General features: G+C 40.6%; 1 protein-coding gene across 3 annotated transcripts in view; it reads right to left on the bottom strand.

Moving 5' to 3' along the window:
• ELMO1 (engulfment and cell motility 1) overlaps positions 1-21,838 on the bottom strand; it is a 471,086-nt gene that overhangs the window by 246,487 nt on the left and 202,761 nt on the right. For all 3 annotated transcript variants that reach the window (XM_005287366.4, XM_065587209.1, XM_042860355.2), the window contains one exon: positions 5,514-5,618. In XM_005287366.4, coding sequence (XP_005287423.1) covers positions 5,514-5,618 — 105 coding nt within the window. The remainder of the gene's footprint in view (positions 1-5,513; positions 5,619-21,838) is intronic.

Below are 21,838 nucleotides of genomic sequence, written 5' to 3' on the forward strand. Positions count from 1 at the left end.
TACCAGTAATAAACGCCTATTGAGCATATTTTTGGAACATGAGACTCCTTTGAGAACAAAAGGGTATATATGCTAAGCACAGTAAATTAGCTAAACTAGTGTTTCCCAATTAACCTGTGAGACAGCAGTCATCAGGGGAACCGAGACCTCGCCTCGAGGGATGTTTGTTGGACTTTAGAACCAGAGGTCATCAGGGTAACCAATACCCTGCTTCAGGGGGCCCTTAACAGACCAAGTACCTGAAAGGGGATAGAAGAGAAGAGAAAAAGTCTCCATCTAGAATTGGTAGATATACCTGCTTTGTTTGCCAATCAGGATACTGTGTAAGACCAACATAGTTTCTGAGGGTTTAATGCTTGGGGAGCTGAGGCTTACTGGGGGAAGATGTTTGCTATGTAACCTTACCTGCTTGTGTGATTCTTTCTCAAATAAATTACCGTAAATTAAGCATACTGTACCCGAGTCTCTCACTGGTACTGGTAATATCCGCCCAGCTGTGGGCCATTAAATATCCATTTCAACAGATCCCAGACAAAGCAGTGAGGAAGTACAAGAGATTATAACCACAAAAAAAGGCTTTTCCAGGGGCCACTTTTTACACTAAGGCAAGTTTCAGCTCTATAGTACTGCAAATTAGTTATAGGAAAATGTAATTCTAATGGAAAATCCCTGTATGGCATAGTATATGTTTAAATGGTAACAATTTTATTTTAAAAAAATTATTAGAAATTGCTGCTGAGGTGGTTTGGGTAGGGTAGGGAGGAACTTGTCTGCTCCATAAGAACAAAACAAAAAAAAAGATTATCTGTCACAAAGCTTTATTCCAATCATTTGCTTTACTGTTAACTTTAATTACACACTATGAACTGTCCTGTAATTATGCAACTTGGGAAACTGCCAATTTTTCCTTTTGAATGTTAAAAGTTCTTTAATTTCTTTCAGAGATTCAGTATTACTTCCATCAGTGAATACCATATATTACATGACTGCACCTTTTAAAAGCAGAGCATCTAAGAATTGCAATGGATTTTGTAAGTGGAGCATGAAAAACTGCTGTGTACTTTACTGAAGTCACTGATATCACCAAAGCCATTCGTTTAAAAAAAATTAATAAAAAGGAAAAATGATAATTCTGCAGCAAACTTAAAAAAAAAAAATCCAGAAGGTAGCAAGGAAACCATATAATTAGAGACAACTGTGCTTTCTTTATACTAAACAACCTTTTTCTCAAGAGACCCCCCAGTCACATTAAATGGTAAACAGACAGTGAAATTCAATGACAATTAACATAAATGTCCAAATGAAAAACCCACAACCAGTTGAAAAACTGACATGGGGTGGAGGAGAAACAGAGTTGTGTAAACAAACTATTTATTCTAGAGAGATGTCTCTTGCTGAACTGTAGCCAGCGGAAGGAGGAAAGGAATCAAAAGGCAAGAGGGGAAGGTTGTTCAACTTTATTTGTTTTTAATTATTTCTATTTCAGAATTTCCACAACACTGTTTTCTTTCTTCTTTCAAGATACAGAGTTAACCACTCCCTCAATCTCCATCTAATAGCCTTGTCACCTTCTGCCATCTAATCCCCTAAACTTTGAAGACCCTTTTTTATTCAGTTCACTAGTCCTCCACCCTTTTATCTCCTTCAAGTACCTACACCAAAACCTTCTGCAAGGCCTCAAATCTTAATTGTTCCCTCTTAGTCCATGTCTACACTACAAAATTAAGTTGATCTAATTTATATCAGCATAGCGCTGACACAGTAATTACATCACTTGTGCGTGTCTACACTTTGCTCCTTGGGTCAGCGATGCACATCCTCACCAGGACCGCTTCTATTGATTGTACTGTCACTGTGGGGAATTGTGGGATAGTTCCTAAAAAGCCAGTAACAGTCGACATAAGCAATGCAGTGTCTCATGGACACAGTGTCGACCAAACTACATTGACTTTGACTCTACGCCGCTCATGGAGGTGGAGTTATTAAGTAGACATAGGGGGACAATTACGTTGGTGGGAGTGAAATTTAATTGTAGACACTTACATAGTTAGGTCAACATAAGCTGCCTTAAGGGTATGAAGAAAGGCTGAAGGAAAGTAACTGGAAAAAGAAATTCAGACTCACCCTCAAGATGTGTGCATCAACATCTTCAGCAGCCACATGTTCTTATCAGTACAGCCCTGCCTTCCTTACCCATGGTCTTTGGCCATAGCTCTCATGCAGTTTCTCGCAACTAAGGGTATGTCTACACTGCAGACAGACACCCACAGCTGGCTCCTGCCACCTGAGTCAGGCTGATGGGATTCAGGCTGCAGGGCTGTTTAATTGTGATGTAGATGTTCCGGCTCGGGTTGCAGCCCAAGCTCTGGGACCCTCCCACCTCACAGGGTCCTAGAGCCTGGGCTCCAGCACAAGCCTAGACATCTACACTGCAATTAAACAGTCCTGCAGCCCAAGCTCGCTGCAGGTTTTTAATTGCATTGTAGAAATACTCTAAGACTAGCGCCACAGGGTAGGGACTTTGTCTTGTTTGTCGGCACTGTGGCACACCTGTTTATAGTGCAATTCATTTGTTAATTGTGGAATTCTCCTGCTTTAGCTGAAGGCAGAGAGAAGGCGAGGTGGCATCTTTGGGCAGGAAAAAGCTTGAACATTCTGAGCACAGAAGCTAGAGATTTTCAGTAGAGATGAGAAAGAACCATACAGCGATTATGCAAATCTCTGCACTCTGACAGGCTACCCTCCATTACTAATCAGAATACAGAGGTTTGTATAATGTGTGGTTAACTATGGACTGAACAAATGTACAGTGATTATGCAAATCTCTCTATTCTAACGGTCTGTTGGTTGTAGCATTCTCCTCTGATGCTCTCCCCACACACGCACTCCACTTATTACATACTATTTAATTTTAAACAGAATTGCTTCTCATGGGAAGGAAGGAATCAGGAAGATAAGAGTGGGGCCAGATTATTAATGTTGGGAACAACAAAGATTTAGAGGGAGAAATACTGGGAACCAGAGGACAGGAGGCAAGTGGAAGTAACAACAGGGTAAAGGTGGGCAGGTGGGGTGAGGAATGCAAAAGGAGAAGGAAGCAGAGGCAGGTGAGAGCCATGTAGGCAGATCCAATAGGGAGCTGGACAGGAGGAGCATGGCCTGCTGGGATATATTATAGCGTCTGTCAGCCACGGTGGCAAGGAGATGAGAGACATGAAAGTGAGCTGTTTGCCTGTGATCAGAGTTGCAGCACTCTGGGAGCACTACAAACTTTTGATCTCAGATTTGTTCAGGTATGCTGCTTAAAATGGTGCACTGGAACAACGCAATTCGGTGGGATGAGTACTCTACTGGAAGGATGATCTTGTGATTAAGGCACTGGAATGGAACTCATAGACTCATAGACTTTAAGGTCAGAAGGGACCAGTATGATCATCTAGTCTGACCTCCCGCATGATGCAGGCCACAAAAGCTGACCCACCCCCTTTCCCTTGACTCAGCTGTTGAAGTCCCCAAATCCTGTGATTTAAAGACTTCAAGTCACAGAGAATCCTCCAGCTAGCGACCCCCGCCCTCCCCCCCTCCCCATGGAACTCAGAAGTCCCGGGTTCAATTCCTGGATCTGCTACAGACTCTCTGAGTGAGTTTGGGAAAAATCATTTAATCGGTCTGTCCTCAGTTCCCCATCTATAAAATGAGGATAATAAGTACTAGCTTTCTGGGGTGTTGTGTGAATAAATTCATTTATATGTGTAGGCACTCAGATACCCTAATAATGGGGATCATATAAGAAGATAGATGGAAGGACAGACATCGCTCGGTGAATGGCAATGACTAAACTTGGGACAATTTTAGCAAAACTTCTACATAGTGGAAACAAGCTGAACCAGCATGAAGGGGTTAAGTGATATTTAAACAGGGGTTAATTATGTGTGAAATGCTAAATCCCATTCTTAATATAGTACTTGCAAAATAAAGATGAATATAAGAAAAATAAATGAAATGTAGTGACTATATATATTCAGTAGAAAATTTCCCTCCAATTTTAAAGTCTATTTAGGTTGCTTAAAAATTATGACCTCCTCTCTTAATTGGGATCATAGGCTGTCCATTGGAGTGCCCCAGTAAAGAGTATTCTACTCTAGGGCTGAGATTTTCAAAGGCGTCTATGAATTTCAGTGGGAGTCGGTTGCCTAATTCTCTTTTAAAAATAAAATAGATTTCAACATATAGTCTCGTAGTTGTGTTTCTTTTAAAACCTACTTTCTAATAAGTAATAATGTTTCAATTTCTTTTTTTCTACAGAGTTTAATATTCATTGCACTCCATGTTACTGCTGTGTTCTTTAATGGCCACATTAGATCTGGGCTGAGAGAGAGAGAGAGGTCTTTAAAGGGCAGATCTTATTGTCTCTTATTATGGTGACATTCTGCTTATGGGTCATCATTGGACTAGATGTCAGCATGCCCTTTGCAAACCTCTCAAGGCTTTGGCATTATTCTGTTTTATGCAAAGCTGTAGGTTAATGAATATAATTTAAAATTCACTTTTAAATGGAACTTTCCACATACCATATTCCTCTTGGAATTTTTTTTTAAACTAACAATGATATATATGCCTATTGTTTTTCTTCTTGTATTTAGTCTTCTTTAAATAGGTCTCTTCTTCTCTGCAATTGTGCCATTTAGCTGTGCCAACTATCTCAGGAATATTTAATGACTTTCTGGACTTCCACTTTATTGATCTTCTCATCCTCCACTCACTTGTAGTAGGTAGGCTTATAGAGGGCAATATATTCAGTTTCAGGAATATAAAGATCAGGATGTTCACATGCTGAGATTATTGTCTTTTAAACACCTCTATATATAAGGAAACAAGATATAACTCATTGCTATCAAACTGTCTTTAGAATAACTAAGGTAGGAGGAGGAGTGGGCAGGAACTGGGGGGCAGGAGTGGGGTGTGCAGAGTGAATCATGCTCCGGCTCTCCCTGCGTCCAAATGAAATACATAATTTCTAATAGCTTCCTAACAGAAGTATCTTAACCCTTAGGACAGTGTTGATAAGGTCAGTTAACAAGGCGTATTAGACACACTAGAGGAATCTTTACCTGGGGAGATAAGGTCAGTTTTTGGCAGGGTTAATGGAATGGCGCCGGACAGAGAATTCTGCTTCTTGAGAAAAAAAAAAAGAAAGAAAATCTGCATATTTTTTACAGAATCTTTCAGATTGTACTCCATACATAACACAGGGCATAAACTTATTTTCCCCCTTCCTTTGCAGGTCATGCTACAAAACATAAAGGCCATTAATACTACTTGAATCAGACATACAACACTGGAGCATTTGTGAATGCTGTGGTGTTCTGTGCCCTGTGGCTTTCTGTTCAGTTGTTAATTACTCTTTGGGATGTCAGGATCCCATCTGTTTTCCTGGAATTATGATTTAAAAATATGAAATAATCTGTGTGAGCTGTGAAACTAAAATGTGTGAAGTGGGAAAGAACCCTTACCCGGATATATGCATCCTGGTGGTGTTTGGCAAAGTACAGCATGTTGTCAAGGGCTAGCATTCCTGGAGGGGTTTGTGTAAAATCCATTGCTGGGTTTACATGATTCTGTGAAAAAGATAAAAGGTTTACATTATAAATATCTGCACAAAAGTCATCAACCTCATTATTATTATTCATTTGTATTACCATACTGCCTAGAACCCCCAGACACGGACCAGCACCCCACTGTACTGAGCACTGCATAAATACAGACCAAGGAGGTGGTCCATGTCCTGAAGAACTCACAGTCTAAAGACAGTTATTATCCCTAGCATGTTAATCACTTAGTTCTATAATTATACAAGGTTGACTTTTCAAATGCAGAAATGACTTAGGAGCACAAATCGCACAGAAAGTCAATGGAACTTGTGCTCCTAAGTCATCGAGGTGCTTCTGAAAATCCGGCCCATAGCATTATTTCTTACATTTAATAAACATATGTGAATAAATACATATGTGTATATACTGACATATACTGGTATGTCTAACAATACAATACCCATGGCAGGGGCTCTCAACTTTTTTCTTTCTGAGGCCCACCCAACATGCTATAAAAACTCCACAGCCCACCTGTGTCACAATAATGGGTTTTCTGCATATAAAAGCCAGGGCCGGCGTTAGAGGGTAGCAAGCAGGCCAATTACCTGGGGGGCCTCATGCCACAGGAGCCCCCGCAAAGTTACATTGTTCAGGCTTTGGTTTCAGTCTCAGGAGGAGGGGCTCAGGCTTCAACCCCATGTGGCAGGGCTTCGGCTTTCTTCCCAGGGCCCCAGTGAGTCTAATGCTGGCCCTGCTTGGTGGCCCCCAAAACCTGCTCATGGCCTCCCAGGAGGCCTCGGACCCCTGGTTGAGAACCACTGACCTATGGGACTATATCAAAGATGTAATGAAGATGAGTGAAAGTTACTTAGTTCAGTAGGTAATGCTTAAGATAGATTAACTGTGTTGGCTCTCATAACCTTCTCACATAAAGGGTCATGAGGAGAGCTATGCAAATTTTAGCTGCTTCACTTTGCAGGGGGTCTTGTAAGCATATTCTCAGGTTTCTGAATTTCTACACATCTGAATTTCAAATTTGTGCTTGGGGTTTGAATGAATCCAAAAACTCTCAGCAAAACACGGTTGAAACCAGATCAAACTTGGCAACTTCCAGACAAAACTGCAAAAACCTTTAATTCCACATGCTTTGGACGGAAAACCACAAATCTGTGCGGGTTTGCTAGTGAATCTTTTGATTAAGGAGATATGAAATGTATGTTTTAAATAAGTTCCATGGAATTCAAGGCTTATGTAAATGTAAACATTTGCAGAGTTCTAGACAACAGTACTTCACAGCTCTTAAAAGTAACTTTTTGAAGCTTCTCACAAAGGATAGAATCATAGAATGTCAGGGACCTCAGGAGGTCATCTAGTCCAACCCCCTGCTCAAAGCAGGACCAATCCCCAGACAGATTTTTGCCCCAGATCCCTAAGTGGCCCCCTCAAGGATTGAACTCACAACCCTGGGTTTAGCAGGCCAATGCTCAAACCACTGAGCTATCCCTCCCCCAAGAGCATAAAACTATCTGAAATTCTTATTTTTCATTACACACAGTGTCTTCAGGGCCTCCTTTTCAGTGTCTTTGGGCTTGTCTGTACTTAAAATGATGATCTGTGCTGCTGTAGCACTTAAGTGAAGACATTACCTTCGCTGGTGGGGTTCTCCTGTTGGTGTAGGTTCTCCAAATCCCTGAGTCTACACCAGGGGTTAAGTTGGTTTAACTGCATCACTCAGGGTTGTAGATTTTTCACATCCTGCGTAACGTAGTTATGCCAACCTAATTTCCTGGTGAAGACCAGGCCTTCATTTCCAACATTCTGACATACAGAAATGTCCCCAGTCACTCAGAAACAGCATTTCCATTGTACACGACTCAGCTGAAAGAGGTTTTAAAAGTGCATTTATGATCACAAATGACCCAGAATTCCTATTCCACTAATCGACTCCCTGTGTTTACTCAGGGTATGTCTACACTACCCGCCGGGTCGGCGGGTAGCGATCTATCTATTGGGGATCGATTTATCGTGTGTAGTGCAGACGCGATAAATCGATCCCCGATCGCTCTCCCATCGACTGCTGAACTCCAGCAGTGCGAGAGGCGGAAGCAAAGTCAACAGGGAGCCGCGGCCGTCGATCCAGCGCCGCGAGGACGCAAAGTAAGTAATTCTAAGTCGATCTAAGATACGTCAACTTCAGCTACGCTATTCTCGTAGCTGAAGTTGCGTATCTTAGATCGATCCCCCCCACCCGGGGAGACCAGGCCTCAGTCTCATCCACTTACTTCACTGATTTTACTTCTGTTGGCCCAGAACAGCCAATAAAGTTTTTAGAGATTGAGATGGGATTCTACTCCTTTTCTCACATCAACAGAATTGTTAACTAATTTCCATCTGGAGAATGTCTTACATGTAGATGTATGTGAGTAGAAACACTAGCAAGAGGAAACTACACAAAAATAGTTATCCTGTTGCTTTAAGAGACAGACTGAACTTGAGTCAGGCTCACACCTCTAGCCAGGGACAATTGACACACAAACCTAGATTCAAACATTTAGTTATTTTATGTTGAGTAAGGGGCAGGTTAATCAAAGGGGTATTTGAAATGCTAGATTTTAAAGAGGGATCTGGGAAATTCCTCTGGAACTAGATGAGAAGCAGGAAGGAGGAAAGGTTACAAGATATAAGGGACAATAGCCTTTGTATGGAGAATTCAGACTATTACAAGAGCTGTCTGAAATTTTTCAAAATTCAAATTTTTTCAACAAATTTTTCTTTGAATTTTAGAATATTGATTACAAATTGGGGCAAAATTCTCAGGACAATTAAGTCCTGCTTTTCACCAGCTCTAACTATTACACTTTCCCCCAAGTGATACATCTGAGCAAATATTATATTGTTGAAATGCTGGTATAAATAATCTCAACTAGCGTTCCTGCTACAGTAGCGAATTCTTTCTCACCATTAACATCAAAAATAGTCACATACTATGAAGGACCGTGGAAGTTGACAACAGGGGAGAGAAAACTAGGCGACATGACTTAGGGTGGTTGAAAAGGCCAGATGGGGAAAAGATGGGGGAAAGACGGGGATGTGTAACACTCATTGCCAAAAAAAGAACAGGAATACTTGTGGCACCTTAGAGACTAACAAATTTATTAGAGCATAAGCTTTCGTGGGCTACAGCCCACTTCTTCAGATGCTGCATCCAAAGAAGTGGGCTGTAGCCCATGAAAGCTTGTGCTCAAATAAATTTGTTAGTCTCTAAGGTGCCACAAGTACTCCTGTTCTTTTTGCGGATACAGACTAACACGGCTGCCACTCTGAAACCACTCATTGCTCAGATAGTGATATCAGCTAAATCTAAAGGGAACATACCTAGATGAGCTCTTCAGAATTCCTGAATAGGAGTATGTCTAGATTGCAATAAAACACCACAGCTGGCCCGTATCAGATGATTTGGGTTCATACTGTGGGGCTATAAAACTACAATGTAGATGTCTGGGCTCCGGCTGGAGGCTGGGCTCTGGGACCCCGGGATGGGGGAAGGTCCCTGAGCTCAGACATAATGTAATCATAGTCCACAGAACACATCTTGGGTATGTCTACATTGTAACAAAACACCACAGCTGACCTGTGTCGGCTGTCTTGGGCTCAGGCTGTGGGACTATAAAATTGCAGTATAGATGTCCAGCCTGAGCCCAGATATCTGCTTTGCAGTTTTATAGTCCCACAGCCTGAGCTCAAGTCAGAAGACACATGCCAACCGGGGGGGTTTTATTGCAGTGTAGACATACCCAAGATGTGTTCTGTAGATTGATTCCAATGTTTAAATCTGATCTCTCTGTGTTTTTAATACATTTTGTTTTGATTCAGACCTCTTGAATCTCAAGGATCCTTTACACACTTTTTTTTAACCAATTAGTTAAAGTGGCACAACTCCCCTACAATGGGCACAGTAATACCAGTATAAAGGAGCTTATAGCACTATCGCTTATTTTGGTACATTTACGGAATTAAGCTATACTGACATAAGCTCCTTTATACAGGTATAACTGGAGAGGGGTTGTGCCACTTTAACTATATCAGTGTGTAAATCAACAGGGTTAAAACTGGTACAAGAACTGCATATAGACCTGCCCTGCTGTTTGGCAAGTTCACACAGACTGCAATGGGAAGGCAAATCAGACTTCCACCTGTAAGAAGAGGTAATGAAAGCAGCGCGTCTGGAGCCTACCCTGCCTGGGACATGCATTAGGGAGTCCTCTCTCGGAAGGTATGTCCCTTGCAAGGCTGGGTTGGGCAGACGCACAGGAAACATCTATGTACCCTGCACAATAACTAAGTTTAAGGGACAAAATATAACAGTGAACATCTCAGCTGCACCTTCTCTACACTTACAACACTCTATAAGTGGAGCAGAATGATGTGCAAGCCATAGGGAACACAATTTGACCTTCAGATCCCTGGCTGAGTTTGCAAAACGGATAGTTGGGGGAGGGGGACATCTTTGCACTGATAAACTAAGCACATTTAATAGGAAAGGAAACTGCGCAATGCCATTTTGACAATCGTTTTTCAGAGTATAACTGCATTTTAGGTTAAGTGCTACACACAATTCTCTTCTCTTTGTCTTCAGCTCTAGGGTAGACAAAATGAATGTGGATAAAATACCCTTTCTTGGCAAGCATACAGTATCAACACTAGACCCAGTCCATTTTCTTTAGCGGTTAGCATTTCTTTTGTTGGTATCTACAGTGTTAAAACCAACTAATAAGAAGTCTTATTGAAGTCAACTTAATAAACATAAGTTAAATACAAATAGCTTATATAGATCAAATTTCTAGCCTGGTTCTGTGATCTTAAGTGACATGGAGACCACAGCAAAGAAATTATAAGCAAGAGAAATCTCACCATGGCTCATTTCTCAAGACAGTGTCTCCTGGCACTGCTTGTTCAGTCAGAAAGCCAGACCTCCATCACTCATCATGTCTCTTTTGTTTGAGTCAAGCCCATATGCCTAACTAAACCGTGGATCCTAATTTTTAAGTTCTCTCCTCCTATAACACTAGGACCCTCAGCGGCTGTAAATCACAGATCAGTGGAGCAATACCAACTGACAACAGTTGATGGAATGTACGGCTTGTATGAAACAATACATTTTATTTTCAATTCTTCAGCAAATCAGGAAACAAAATAACTGACATTTTATTAAAACATAATGATCTCCTTCTCTGAACATGTTTTGAATGTTTATGGTTGAAAATATAAATCCCTCAAAAAGAGGGTTTAAGATAAAGTTACCAAACTAAACTATCTAAAATATTGTCATGAATAATTTAAAAAGTATGCAAGCCCTCAATCTATGACATAATTTATTAAAAACATGAGTCACGATGCCCAAGGGCAAACAAACTGCATCTGTTTAGTATAAAGTCTGGTGAATTTCACTCATTGTAGAGAATCAAGAATGGGAAATGCATAGGGAACTGATTTGCTTTGTTGTCTAAAGAAGTTTAGTTCATTTGTAACTTTTTCATAACAGACTGAAGAACAGTTACATATCTTCCAGTATCTGAGCAGCATGTGCTAACTATAGCTACTGTACTATATATGCTAAAAAATCAGAATCATTGAGAATTTGCTACACAGCCACAGATTTGGGCACAATGCTGTCTAGATATGCCATCTTTTGGAGGGGATGTAAATCCCAAATAGAAATGTGTGGCTGGAAAAGACCTCGAGGGGTCATCTAGTCTAGCCGCCAGCACTGAGGCAGGACCAAGTATTCCTAGACCATCGCTGACAGGTATTTGTCTAACCAGTTCTTATAAAACTTTTGTGACAGGAATTCTATAACCTCGCTTGGAAGCCTATTCCAGAACTTAACTGCCCTTATTAGAAAGTTTTTGCTAATATCTAAACTAAATCTCCATTTCTGCATATTAAGCAGATTACTTCTATTCCTACCTTCAGTGGACATGGAGAACAACTGATCCCCATTCTTTTTATAACAGCCCTTAACATATATGAAGACATATCAGGTACCCCCTCCATCTTCTTTTCTTAAGATTAAAGATGCCCAGTTTTTTTAACCTTTCCTCACAGGTCTAGTTTTTCTAAACATTTTATCATTTTTGTTGCATTCCTCTGGATTGTCTCACAATTTGTCCACATCTTTCCTAAAGTGTGGCCCCCAGAATTGGAAACAGTACTCCAGCTGGGGCCTCACCAGTGCTAAGTAAAGCAGGACAATTACCTCCCTTATCTTACATACAACACTCCTGTTAATATACCACAGAATATTAGTCTTTTTTGCAACTGCATCGCTTTGTTGACTAATATTCAATTGGTTATCCACTATGACCCCTCGATCCTTTCCAGCAGTACTACCACCTATTCCAGCAGTACTACCACCTAGCCAGTTATTCTCCATTTTGTACTTGTGCATTTGATTTTTCCTTTCTAAGTTAATCTTTACTGAAATTCATCTTGTTGATTTCAGACCAATTCTCCAGCTTTTCAAGGTTGTTTTGAATCAGCCATGGTGTGGACACATGGCTCTTTTACCTGTATAGAAGTCACGGGCAAAGGTCAACAGTTGAAATTTCTGTGGCCTCTCATACCATAAAATAGCAATGGCTTTCCTTTCACTAAAACCATTTGAAAACATACCATAGCAAACAATCCTGCACTGGGTGGGGGCAAGATAGCCTGATAAACAAACGTGAAGAAATTTCCACCTTAATTCCTATTATTCTAAAAAGACAGAGGAGATGATGGGAGAGATGAAGCCTGCGCGTGTATATGAAATGCCACATTCTACTTTTTCATGTGGTGGTCACCAAACTATTAGGATTCAAGGAGGAAGGAATACTGGCCTTGGATTCAGGAGATGTGGGGGTCTATTTCCTCCTCTATATCAGGCTCCCTGAATGACCTCAGACAAGTCATCTGGGGGAAGATCTTCTCCTGGCTTCTTGTGGCCATAAAAAACCCCACAGCATGTTTCACAAGATTAGAGTTATTCTGGATAAATTGGAATAATTACATTCAACCTACCTAAGGTAATTATAGTTGGATAAAACATTATTTGTTTTCCATCCTAAACTGTTGTATTGTGCTACTGATTGCTTTTTAAAAGCAGCCACCTTCCACCCAAGAGGTGGATATATTTCAGTGTCAGGAGTATTCTCATACATGGCATAATAGTGTATATGGTACAGTGTAATAACGGTGTACAGTCTATTGGCAATTGTTGACTTTTGAATGGGGACCACTATTTCCTTATTTTACTCCTAACTACGTTCTTACATTTCTTCATGCTGCAGTGTATAAGCAATGTTAAATTTGAATGTGGGGGTGGGGTGTGTGTGGAGCCTTGCAAACTGGCTGTGAGAGGTGTTGGACCCCGTTACCACTATTCTCCATTTGAAGACCAGACTTAAGTTTTCCCCAGCTCAAAGGGAACACAGGGAGAGATGGAGGACCTTGAGTCTCCCCCTCAAAGACCAGCAATAGGGTTGTGTCCAGGAAAGAAGCTGGAGCCTCTTGGGAAAGTCATTATATAGTCAGAGTCTCACAAAATGTGGAAAGCTTTTATGTAAGAGTCCAATCTGGTGAGTGCTTACCTGAACAAAACCACTAACCCTTTAAAGTTGAATGTTATCAGTTATGACTGGAGGTGGCTCAAAGTTTTCCACAGAGAAAAGAACAGTTTTTTCTGAAAAATGTTGGTGAAAATTACCCATTTTTTGGCTAGCACTTGCTGTGATTTTTGTGAGACAGAACTGGTCATCTGCCCCAACCCTGAATAGCTTCTACTATATGTTCCCTCTTTCTTTTATATCCAAACCAATTCTCCAGGGATAGAAAGGAAAACAGGATAATCAATTCACATAAAGAATCAGACATTCACAGAAAGAATCGGACACATCAGAAAAGGGCAGACAAATAAACAGTGACAAGTTTTTAAAGTGCTTGTACACAAATGCTAGAAGTCTAAATAATAAGATGGGTGAACTAGAGTGCCTCGTGATAAAGGAGGATATTGATATAATAGGCATCACAGAAACCTGGTGGACTGAGAGCAATCAATGGGACACAATCATTCCGGGGTACAAAATATATCGGAAGGATAGAACAGGTCGTGCAGGGGGGGAGTGGCACTATATGTGAAAGAAAATGTAGAATCAAATGAAGTAAAAATCTTAAGTGAATCCACATGTTCCATAGAATCTCTATGGATAGAAATTTCATGCTCTAATAAGAATATAACATTAGGGATCTAGAGCACCTGACCAGGACAGTGATAGTGATGACGAAATGCTAAGGGAAATTAGAGAGGCTATCAAAATTAAGAACCCAATAATAGTGGGGGATTTCAATTATCCCCATATTGACTGGGAACATTTCACTTCAGGACGAAATGCAGAGATAAAATTTCTCGATACTTTAAATGACTGCTTCATGGAGTGGCTGGTACAGGAACCCACAAAGGGAGAGGCAACTCTAGATTTAGTCCTGAGTGGAGCACAGGAGCTGGTCCAAGAGGTAACTATAACAGGACCGCTTGGAAATAGTGACCATAATACAAAAGCATTCAACATCCCTGTGGTGGGAAGAACATCTCAACAGCCCAACACTGTGGCATTTAATTTCAAAAGGGGGAACTATGCAAAAATGAGGGGGTTAGTTAAACAGAAGTTAAAAAGTACAGTGACTAAAGTGAAATCCCTGCAAGCTGCATGGGTGCTTTTTAAAGACACCATAATAGAGGTCCAACTTCAATGTATACCCCAAATTAAGAAATACAATAAAAGAACTAAAAAAGAGCCACCATGTCTTAACAACCATGTAAAAGAAGCAGTGAGAGATAAAAAGACTTCCTTTAAAAAGTGGAAGTCAAATCCTAGTGAGGCAAATAGAAAGGAGCATAAACGCTGCCAGATTAAGTGCAAGAATGTAATAAGAAAAGCCAAAGAGGAGTTTGAAGAACGGCTAGCCAAAAACTCCAAAGGTAATAACAAAATGTTTTTTAAGTATATCAGAAGCAGGAAGCCTGCTAAACAACCAGTGGGGCCCCTGGATGATTGAGATACAAAAGGAGCACTTAAAGACGATAAAGTCATTGCAGAGAAACTAAATGGATTCTTTGCTTCAGTCTTCACGGCTGAGGATGTTAGGGAGATTCCCAAACCTGAGCCAGCTTTTGTAGGTGACAAATCTGAGGAACTGTCACAGATTGAAGTGTCACTAGAGGAGGTTTTGGAATTAATTGATAAACTTAACATTAACAAGTCACCGGGACCAGATGGCATTCACCCAAGAGTTCTGAAAGAACTCAAATGTGAAGTTGCGGAACTATTAACTAAGGTTTGTAACCTGTCCTTTAAATTGGCTTCTGTACCCAATGACTGGAAGTTAGCTAATGTAACACCAATATTTAAAAAGGGCTCTAGAGGTGATCCCGGCAATTACAGACCGGTAAGTCTAGCGTCGGTACCGGGCAAATTAGTCGAAACAATAGTTAAGAATAAAATTGTCAGACACATAGAAAAACAAACTGTTGAGCAATAGTCAACATGGTTTCTGTAAAGGGAAATCGTGTCTTACTAATCTATTAGAGTTCTTTGAAGGGGTCAACAAACATGTGGACAAGGGGGATCTAGTGGACATAGTGTACTTAGATTTCCAGAAAGCCTTTGACAAGGTCCGTCACCAAAGGCTCTTATGTAAATTAAGTTGTCAAGGGATAAAAGGGAAGGTTCTTTCATGGATTGAGAACTGGTTAAAAGACCGGGAACAAAGGGTAGGAATTAATGGTAAATTCTCAGAATGGAGAGGGGTAACTAGTGGTGTTCCCCAAGGGTCAGTCCTCGGACCAATCCTATTCAACTTATTTATAAATGATCTGGAGAAAGGGGTAAACAGTGAGGTGGAAAAGTTTGCAGATGATACTAAACTGCTCAAGATAGTTAAGACCAAAGCAGACTCTGATGAACTTCAAAAAGATCTCACAAAACTAAGTGATTGGGCAACAAAATGGCAAATGAAATTTAATGTGGATAAATGTAAAGTAATGCACGTTGGAAAAATAACCCCAACTATACATACAATGTGATGGGGGCTAATTTAGCTACAACACGTCAGGAAAAAGATCTTGGAGTCATCCTGGATAGTTCTCTGAAGATGTCCGCGCAGTGTGTAGAGGCGGCCAAAAAAGCAAACAGGATGTTAGGGATCATTAAAAAGGGGATAGAGAATAAGACTGAGAATATATTATTGCCCTTATATAAATTGATGGTACGCCCACATCTCGAATACTGCGTACAGATGTGGTCTCCTCCTCTAAAAAAATATATACTGGCACTAGAAAAGGTTCAGAAAAGGGCAACTAAAATGATTAGGGGTTTGGAACGGGTCCCATATGAGGAGAGATTAAAGAGGCTAGGACTCTTCAGCTTGGAAAAGAGGAGACTAAGGGGGGATATGATAGAGGTATATAAAATCATGAGTGATGTGGAGAAAGTGGATAAGGAAAAGTTATTTACTTATTCCCATAATACAAGAACTAGGGGTCACCAAATGAAATTAATAGGCAGCAGGTTTAAAACAAATACAAGGAAGTTCTTCTTCACGCAGCGCACAGTCAACTTGTGGAACTTCTTACCTGAGGAGGTTGTGAAGGCTAGGACTATAACAGCATTTAAAAGAGAACTGGATAAATTCATGGTGGTTAAGTCCATTAATGGCTATTAGCCAGGATGGGGAAGGAATGGTGTCCCTAGCCTCTGTTTGTCAGAGGATGGAGATGGATGGCAGGAGAGAGATCACTTGATCATTGCCTGTTGGTCCACTCCCTCTGGGGCACCTGGCATTGGCTACTGTCGGTAGACAGGATACTGGGCTAGATGGACCTTTGGTCTGACCCGGTACGGCCGTTCTTATGTTCTTAGGTTCTAATTAGCTCTGAATTGCTGGTGCACCAAAGTTAAAATCTTTCTTAGGTAAAATGTGAAAATTAGATTGGCATATACACGGCCGCTAGTTGATCTTTGCTCAGGAAGAATTCTGAACAGAGATGGCATGAATGTTGCAAATTAGGTATATGGTACATTGACATAATTGAGTAGGGAACATTTCACAGTGACTGACTCATTCTAAAAATATCAGTGAATACCATGCCCCATACCTGAGCCTTTTCCTAATTACTTCCCACTTCTTCTAAACAAAGCATTTCCAGATCTTCACTTTAACAGAGTAATTATTTTAACCAACAAATATGCGTACACAGAAAGTACTGCACAGAAAATACATTTGTGAGGAGGTAGTCGATTAAAGTTCTTAAGGAGGAGCAACTGAGACTTTTAATTTAACTGTACCATATTTAAAGAGGTTAGGCACAAGTTTCACAATACAATTTAATAAGATGGGACAGCGGTATCAGGATTTTTAACTGCCGACATTCTAGAAAAATGAAACTGAGAAATATCAAAGAGAACATTCTCTTTATTATCTCTCAAAATGTGTATTTTGATATTACCAAGCTTTCTCTGATTTTTGCATTCTCCCACAGTGACATTGTAGAGAAATGGAAAATTTACCTGGAGGACTGTTGAATAAAAAAAACAGCATCTCTCGAGTCAGATGTCTCTAAACTCAAAATTCAAGAGGCTCGTTTACCAATTAAAATTGTATATTTTTATAATCGTTAAAATACTTTTAGCATGAGTCATTAAATGATACACACACAATCTAATGAACTCCCCTATGTTTCTATTAGCTAAAATTTTAACATAGACTTGCAAAATTGTTTGCCCACTTGCACAGGGTTTTCAGGGCGGATGGAGGGCTGGAGGTGGTTTGCTACCAAGTAAAACATGGTTCGTTTTTTCAGTATCACCATGCAGGTAAAGGGTGTACCTGGGCTGTTAAATTTTTATGACGGATTTATAAGGCTTATTAATAACATGCATATGCTACTGTCTAAAAATAAAACTTACTTGAATAGATCTAATGCATGTAACTGTCTTTCTTGACAGATTTTGGACTCATCAACTCAACAGACCTGTCAATCTGCAAAGAAATTATGACCTCCCCCAGCATCTCCTTCCTCTCAAAACAAAACAACCCCCCTCCACACCCAAAACAAAAGTATTTTTTTCAAATCTGACCCCCCATAAACCTCCAAAATCATTGGGCCAGATTCTCAGCTGATACAAATCAGCATAGCTCCACTGAAGTCAATGGAGGATCTATCTCTTTATGTAATTTTTTTAAGAAAAGAGACAAGTTTATGATCAGCATTTCAAAATTGTGAAAGTTATGCTTGCGTGACCTAAATAGACCACTAGAGCCATCAGATTAAGCATAGTCGTGCAATTCAAAGTGCAGTATTGCATGGGTTTCTGAGTTTAGCTAATTACATTTTATCAGCATGTTTTAAAGCTCCCATGTGGCTCCAGTTCAGCTGTACATACAATTTATACAATAGTTTTACTGTTCCACTGAGTGAGCTCTCTGAATGTGACACACTGTAGCTAAAAGTAGCACCCTGGAACCACCATATTCACCACTGTGATAGGATTCTGATGTATTATGATTACAAAATATGCCTTGTGAGGTATCATTTTCAAGTACTGATTTGCTGAACAATAATATCCTGTTAGATTATATATACTATCATTGTATTATGAGGTATTGCTATATATATATATATATATGTTACTGAAATATGTTGTGTGATGGGAACACCCACAACCATCCTTTCAGTTACAACAAAGGAGTTGTTATAGGCTCATCAACACCCAGTGCACTATCCCAGAGACTTCTTGGAGAAGGCACACAGGCAATGGAGACTACTTGACCAATTGGGATGGACTGACACCCCCATGTCACAGCAAGGATCTTTCTAACCACTGGAAAAAGGTATAAAAAAAGAAACAGTAACATCATCACTTGGCCTCTTCCCCCCAACCCCACCTCAACACCCGGAAGAAGGTCTGGAAGAAAAAGACTCTGAACCGAGGGAATTTGGTCCCAGGCTGGAAAAGGGTCCAGTCTGTGTACTGAAGAACTGTAAGCTGTGTGTACCATCTGCTGGGGTAAGAAAAGCTGTTTGATTCAGCTCTTGCTTAGTCTAAAAGTTTACGATTATGAATGCGTGTTTATTTTTTTTATTTTCCTAAGATAACTCTTTCTGACCTGAATGCCTACCACTTATAATCACCTTAAATCTATCTTTTTGTAGTTAATAAACTTATTTTATTCTTACCAGTGAGTTTGTCTAAAGTGCTTGGGAAGTCTGCTCAGGTTACAAAGGCTGGTGCACATCCACTTTCCTTTGACAAAGTGGCAAACTACGTAACAAACTTACACTGGCCAGTGCAAGATGGTACAGTTCTGGGGTGCAAGACTTGGAGCTAGGGGGTATTGGCTGGAGCCTCCCTATCGATGGTTCATGAGTGGCTGGGAGATCATTCATGCAACTCAGTTGAGTGTGCCCCCTGCTGTCAGCGTGCAGTGCCTGTCAGAGGCTCGTAGCTTGACATCAGCATCACAGTGGATAGGCAGCACAGGTTGGTGTGTAAGGAGGGCTAAGCAGACCCACAACACAGATTGCACCCCAGGGACCTCATTACACTGGGTCTTCATTTCTGAGAGTACTGGCTCTTTTAAAAAACAGAACTTTTTAAAAGAAAAGGAACAGAAAATGGACTTTGTGCCATTGCGCTGCCATGTCTTCTCATTTATGATATAACTCCTAATCACCTCGCTGGGTTTCTTTTAGAAAGCAGTTGGCTGACTTTTAAAAACTGACAGGCACTAAGCACTCCATCTGAACTGGTGGCTTTTTGATATTTAAAACAGAACAGGTTTCAATACAAGTGAGATTAACATTTAAGAAGTGGATACAGCTCATGTAGTCTTATGATGTTTAAAATGAATCAAGGGTTCATCTCCATTACAATTACTTTTCCTCTCTTTGGCTTCAAGAAGCATCACTAAACATCTCAGACTCCACCGAACTCAGCAGAGTAGCTAAGACCTGGCCTACACGCAGTTTTTGTGCAGGTATAACTACTTTGGATAGGCATGTGTTGACACTAATACAACCCCCTCACGTGGATGCATTTATTCCACTATAAAGGCACCTTATACCAGTATAGTTTATTCCCCTTCCCATACGGGAATAGCTATATGATATAAGCCCCTTTAGACCAATATAGCTGTGTCCACACTAGGAGGTTGCACTGCTTCAACTATACTGTTATAAAGTAGTACAGCTTTTGTGTGTAGACAAGGCTTAACATATCAATCCCTCTCCTGTCTGAACTGAATAATTAACAGAGGAGGATGGGGAAGGGGGCGTAAATTAGTTGGATCCAGGGGGATTTTCCTCCATGTGTGTCTTAAACTACATTCTATTTGCTTTAATCTGGCACATCCCTGAGACAAAATTTGTTCCTCAGAGATATGTTTACAAGCCAATGATTAATGTAAACATCCAGACAGAGAGAGTTGTGCCTGTTTATGGGAGGGATTGGGATTGTGGGGGATGAACTCTGACAGAGGGAAAGGGATTCCCTAGTCTTCCCTTCAGTACAAAAACACTCAGGGTTTCCTCTCAGCTTTGATTGTGATCCCACAAACTTGAAGCCAATCGGGTGTAAGGAAAACAACAATAATGTACAGGACGTCACACAGATATCCAGCAGGATTGCAACTGAGCTGAATTCTATGTAGCTTGAGCCCTGTCTGCCTTAGAGACTGCCTCTCTCCCTGTGCGTGTCTGAGGAAAGTTGCTCAAGGACACAGCTATAACACAAATCCTCTACCAGAGAGATATGTCTGCATATATGGTTCAGTAAAGTTGTAGTTATGCATTGTGATGCATTACAATGTAGTTCCTAAACCCTCTCCCCCGCCCCCCATCACCACCACCACTACCTAGTTTTTAAATGGCTGTTTGGCAGGAGTCCTCAGCGCTAGAATTTACTTTGACCCCTAGCACCAATTTGTGTATAATACAAGGCCTATCTGTTTTTGCAAGCTTTTCCAAGGGAAGGGAATGGGGTCGAGTAGAGGTCTGGAATGGATGGGCTGGGCAAGAGTCTTTTGTTGACATCAAAAGCCATTTGTAAAATGTTGTGTTTCATTATTCTGAGTTTTGAATGTGCAGTGAAAGATTATTGATTAGTGCATTGTAAAAATATAAACAAAACAATCTGAATGATAAATCATTCCTCATTCTCCCATTCAAGCAAATTTATGCTACAGAGCTTTGACCCATAAGCATATCTCAAATGACCACTAAAATCACATCAGCTACTATGCACAATATGAGCTGAACCAAGGATGGAAAACTAAAACACATACAAATATTTTGAATAATAAAATGTATTTGGCTTCCCTATCTTAAAGGAACATTGAAAGATTCTTTGCTCTGGTCCCAATCTGGCATTCTGTTTCACTTGCTACAGCTGATGCTATCAAAAACATGCAATAGTAAATAGTTACTATAGGTGAGAGTATCCACCATCCGCAGTAGCAGGAGGAAACAGAAAGGGAAGAAATGAGGCAAAATTAATTTGTTTTAAACTACATTTATTTACAATGTTTAAGTGATCATAATGAACAAGAACTAAACCTGGGCACAACCGAAAAAAGGAAGGTTACTTAACTTATGGTAACTAGATGAAAGGGTTCATCTCCATTTTGAGATGCATGGTCCCTAATGGTATTTACTGTGAGATGAGCACACGTTCCATGCGCCTGACATCAGAAACTCTACAATAGCAGTATACAACGGTCTGTGCCTGCTCCCTTCACTTCTTTGTGTTTTGAATCAAGGGTCTAAGAGGGTGGATGGGGGGAGGGTCTCTCCATTTCCTTCTCTTCCACAAATCAAGAGAGGATCCGAGCAAAAGGGAAGGAGGGTGGACGGTGAATACCCATAGGGATCATACATCTCCAAGAATTCCAGTTACTATAAGGTAAGTAACCTTCCTTTCTTCTTCGAGTGCTGGTCCTTATATAGGTACTCATTGGGTAGATTCCCAAGCAATGCTCATTGAGGAGAAGGGTGCAAGGAAGTGCTCTGAACCACAGATCATAGGATGGCTGAACCAAAGGACGCATCCTTGGCAGAAGCTTGAATGAGGGCACAATGCCTAGTTAATATATGAATGGAACCCCATGCCGGAGCTGGAATTCCTTGCATGGAAGCTACCTAAACAGCCTGAGCT

This window comes from Chrysemys picta, chromosome 2, assembly GCF_011386835.1.
Source record: "Chrysemys picta bellii isolate R12L10 chromosome 2, ASM1138683v2, whole genome shotgun sequence".
Lineage (NCBI taxonomy): Eukaryota > Metazoa > Chordata > Testudines > Emydidae > Chrysemys > Chrysemys picta.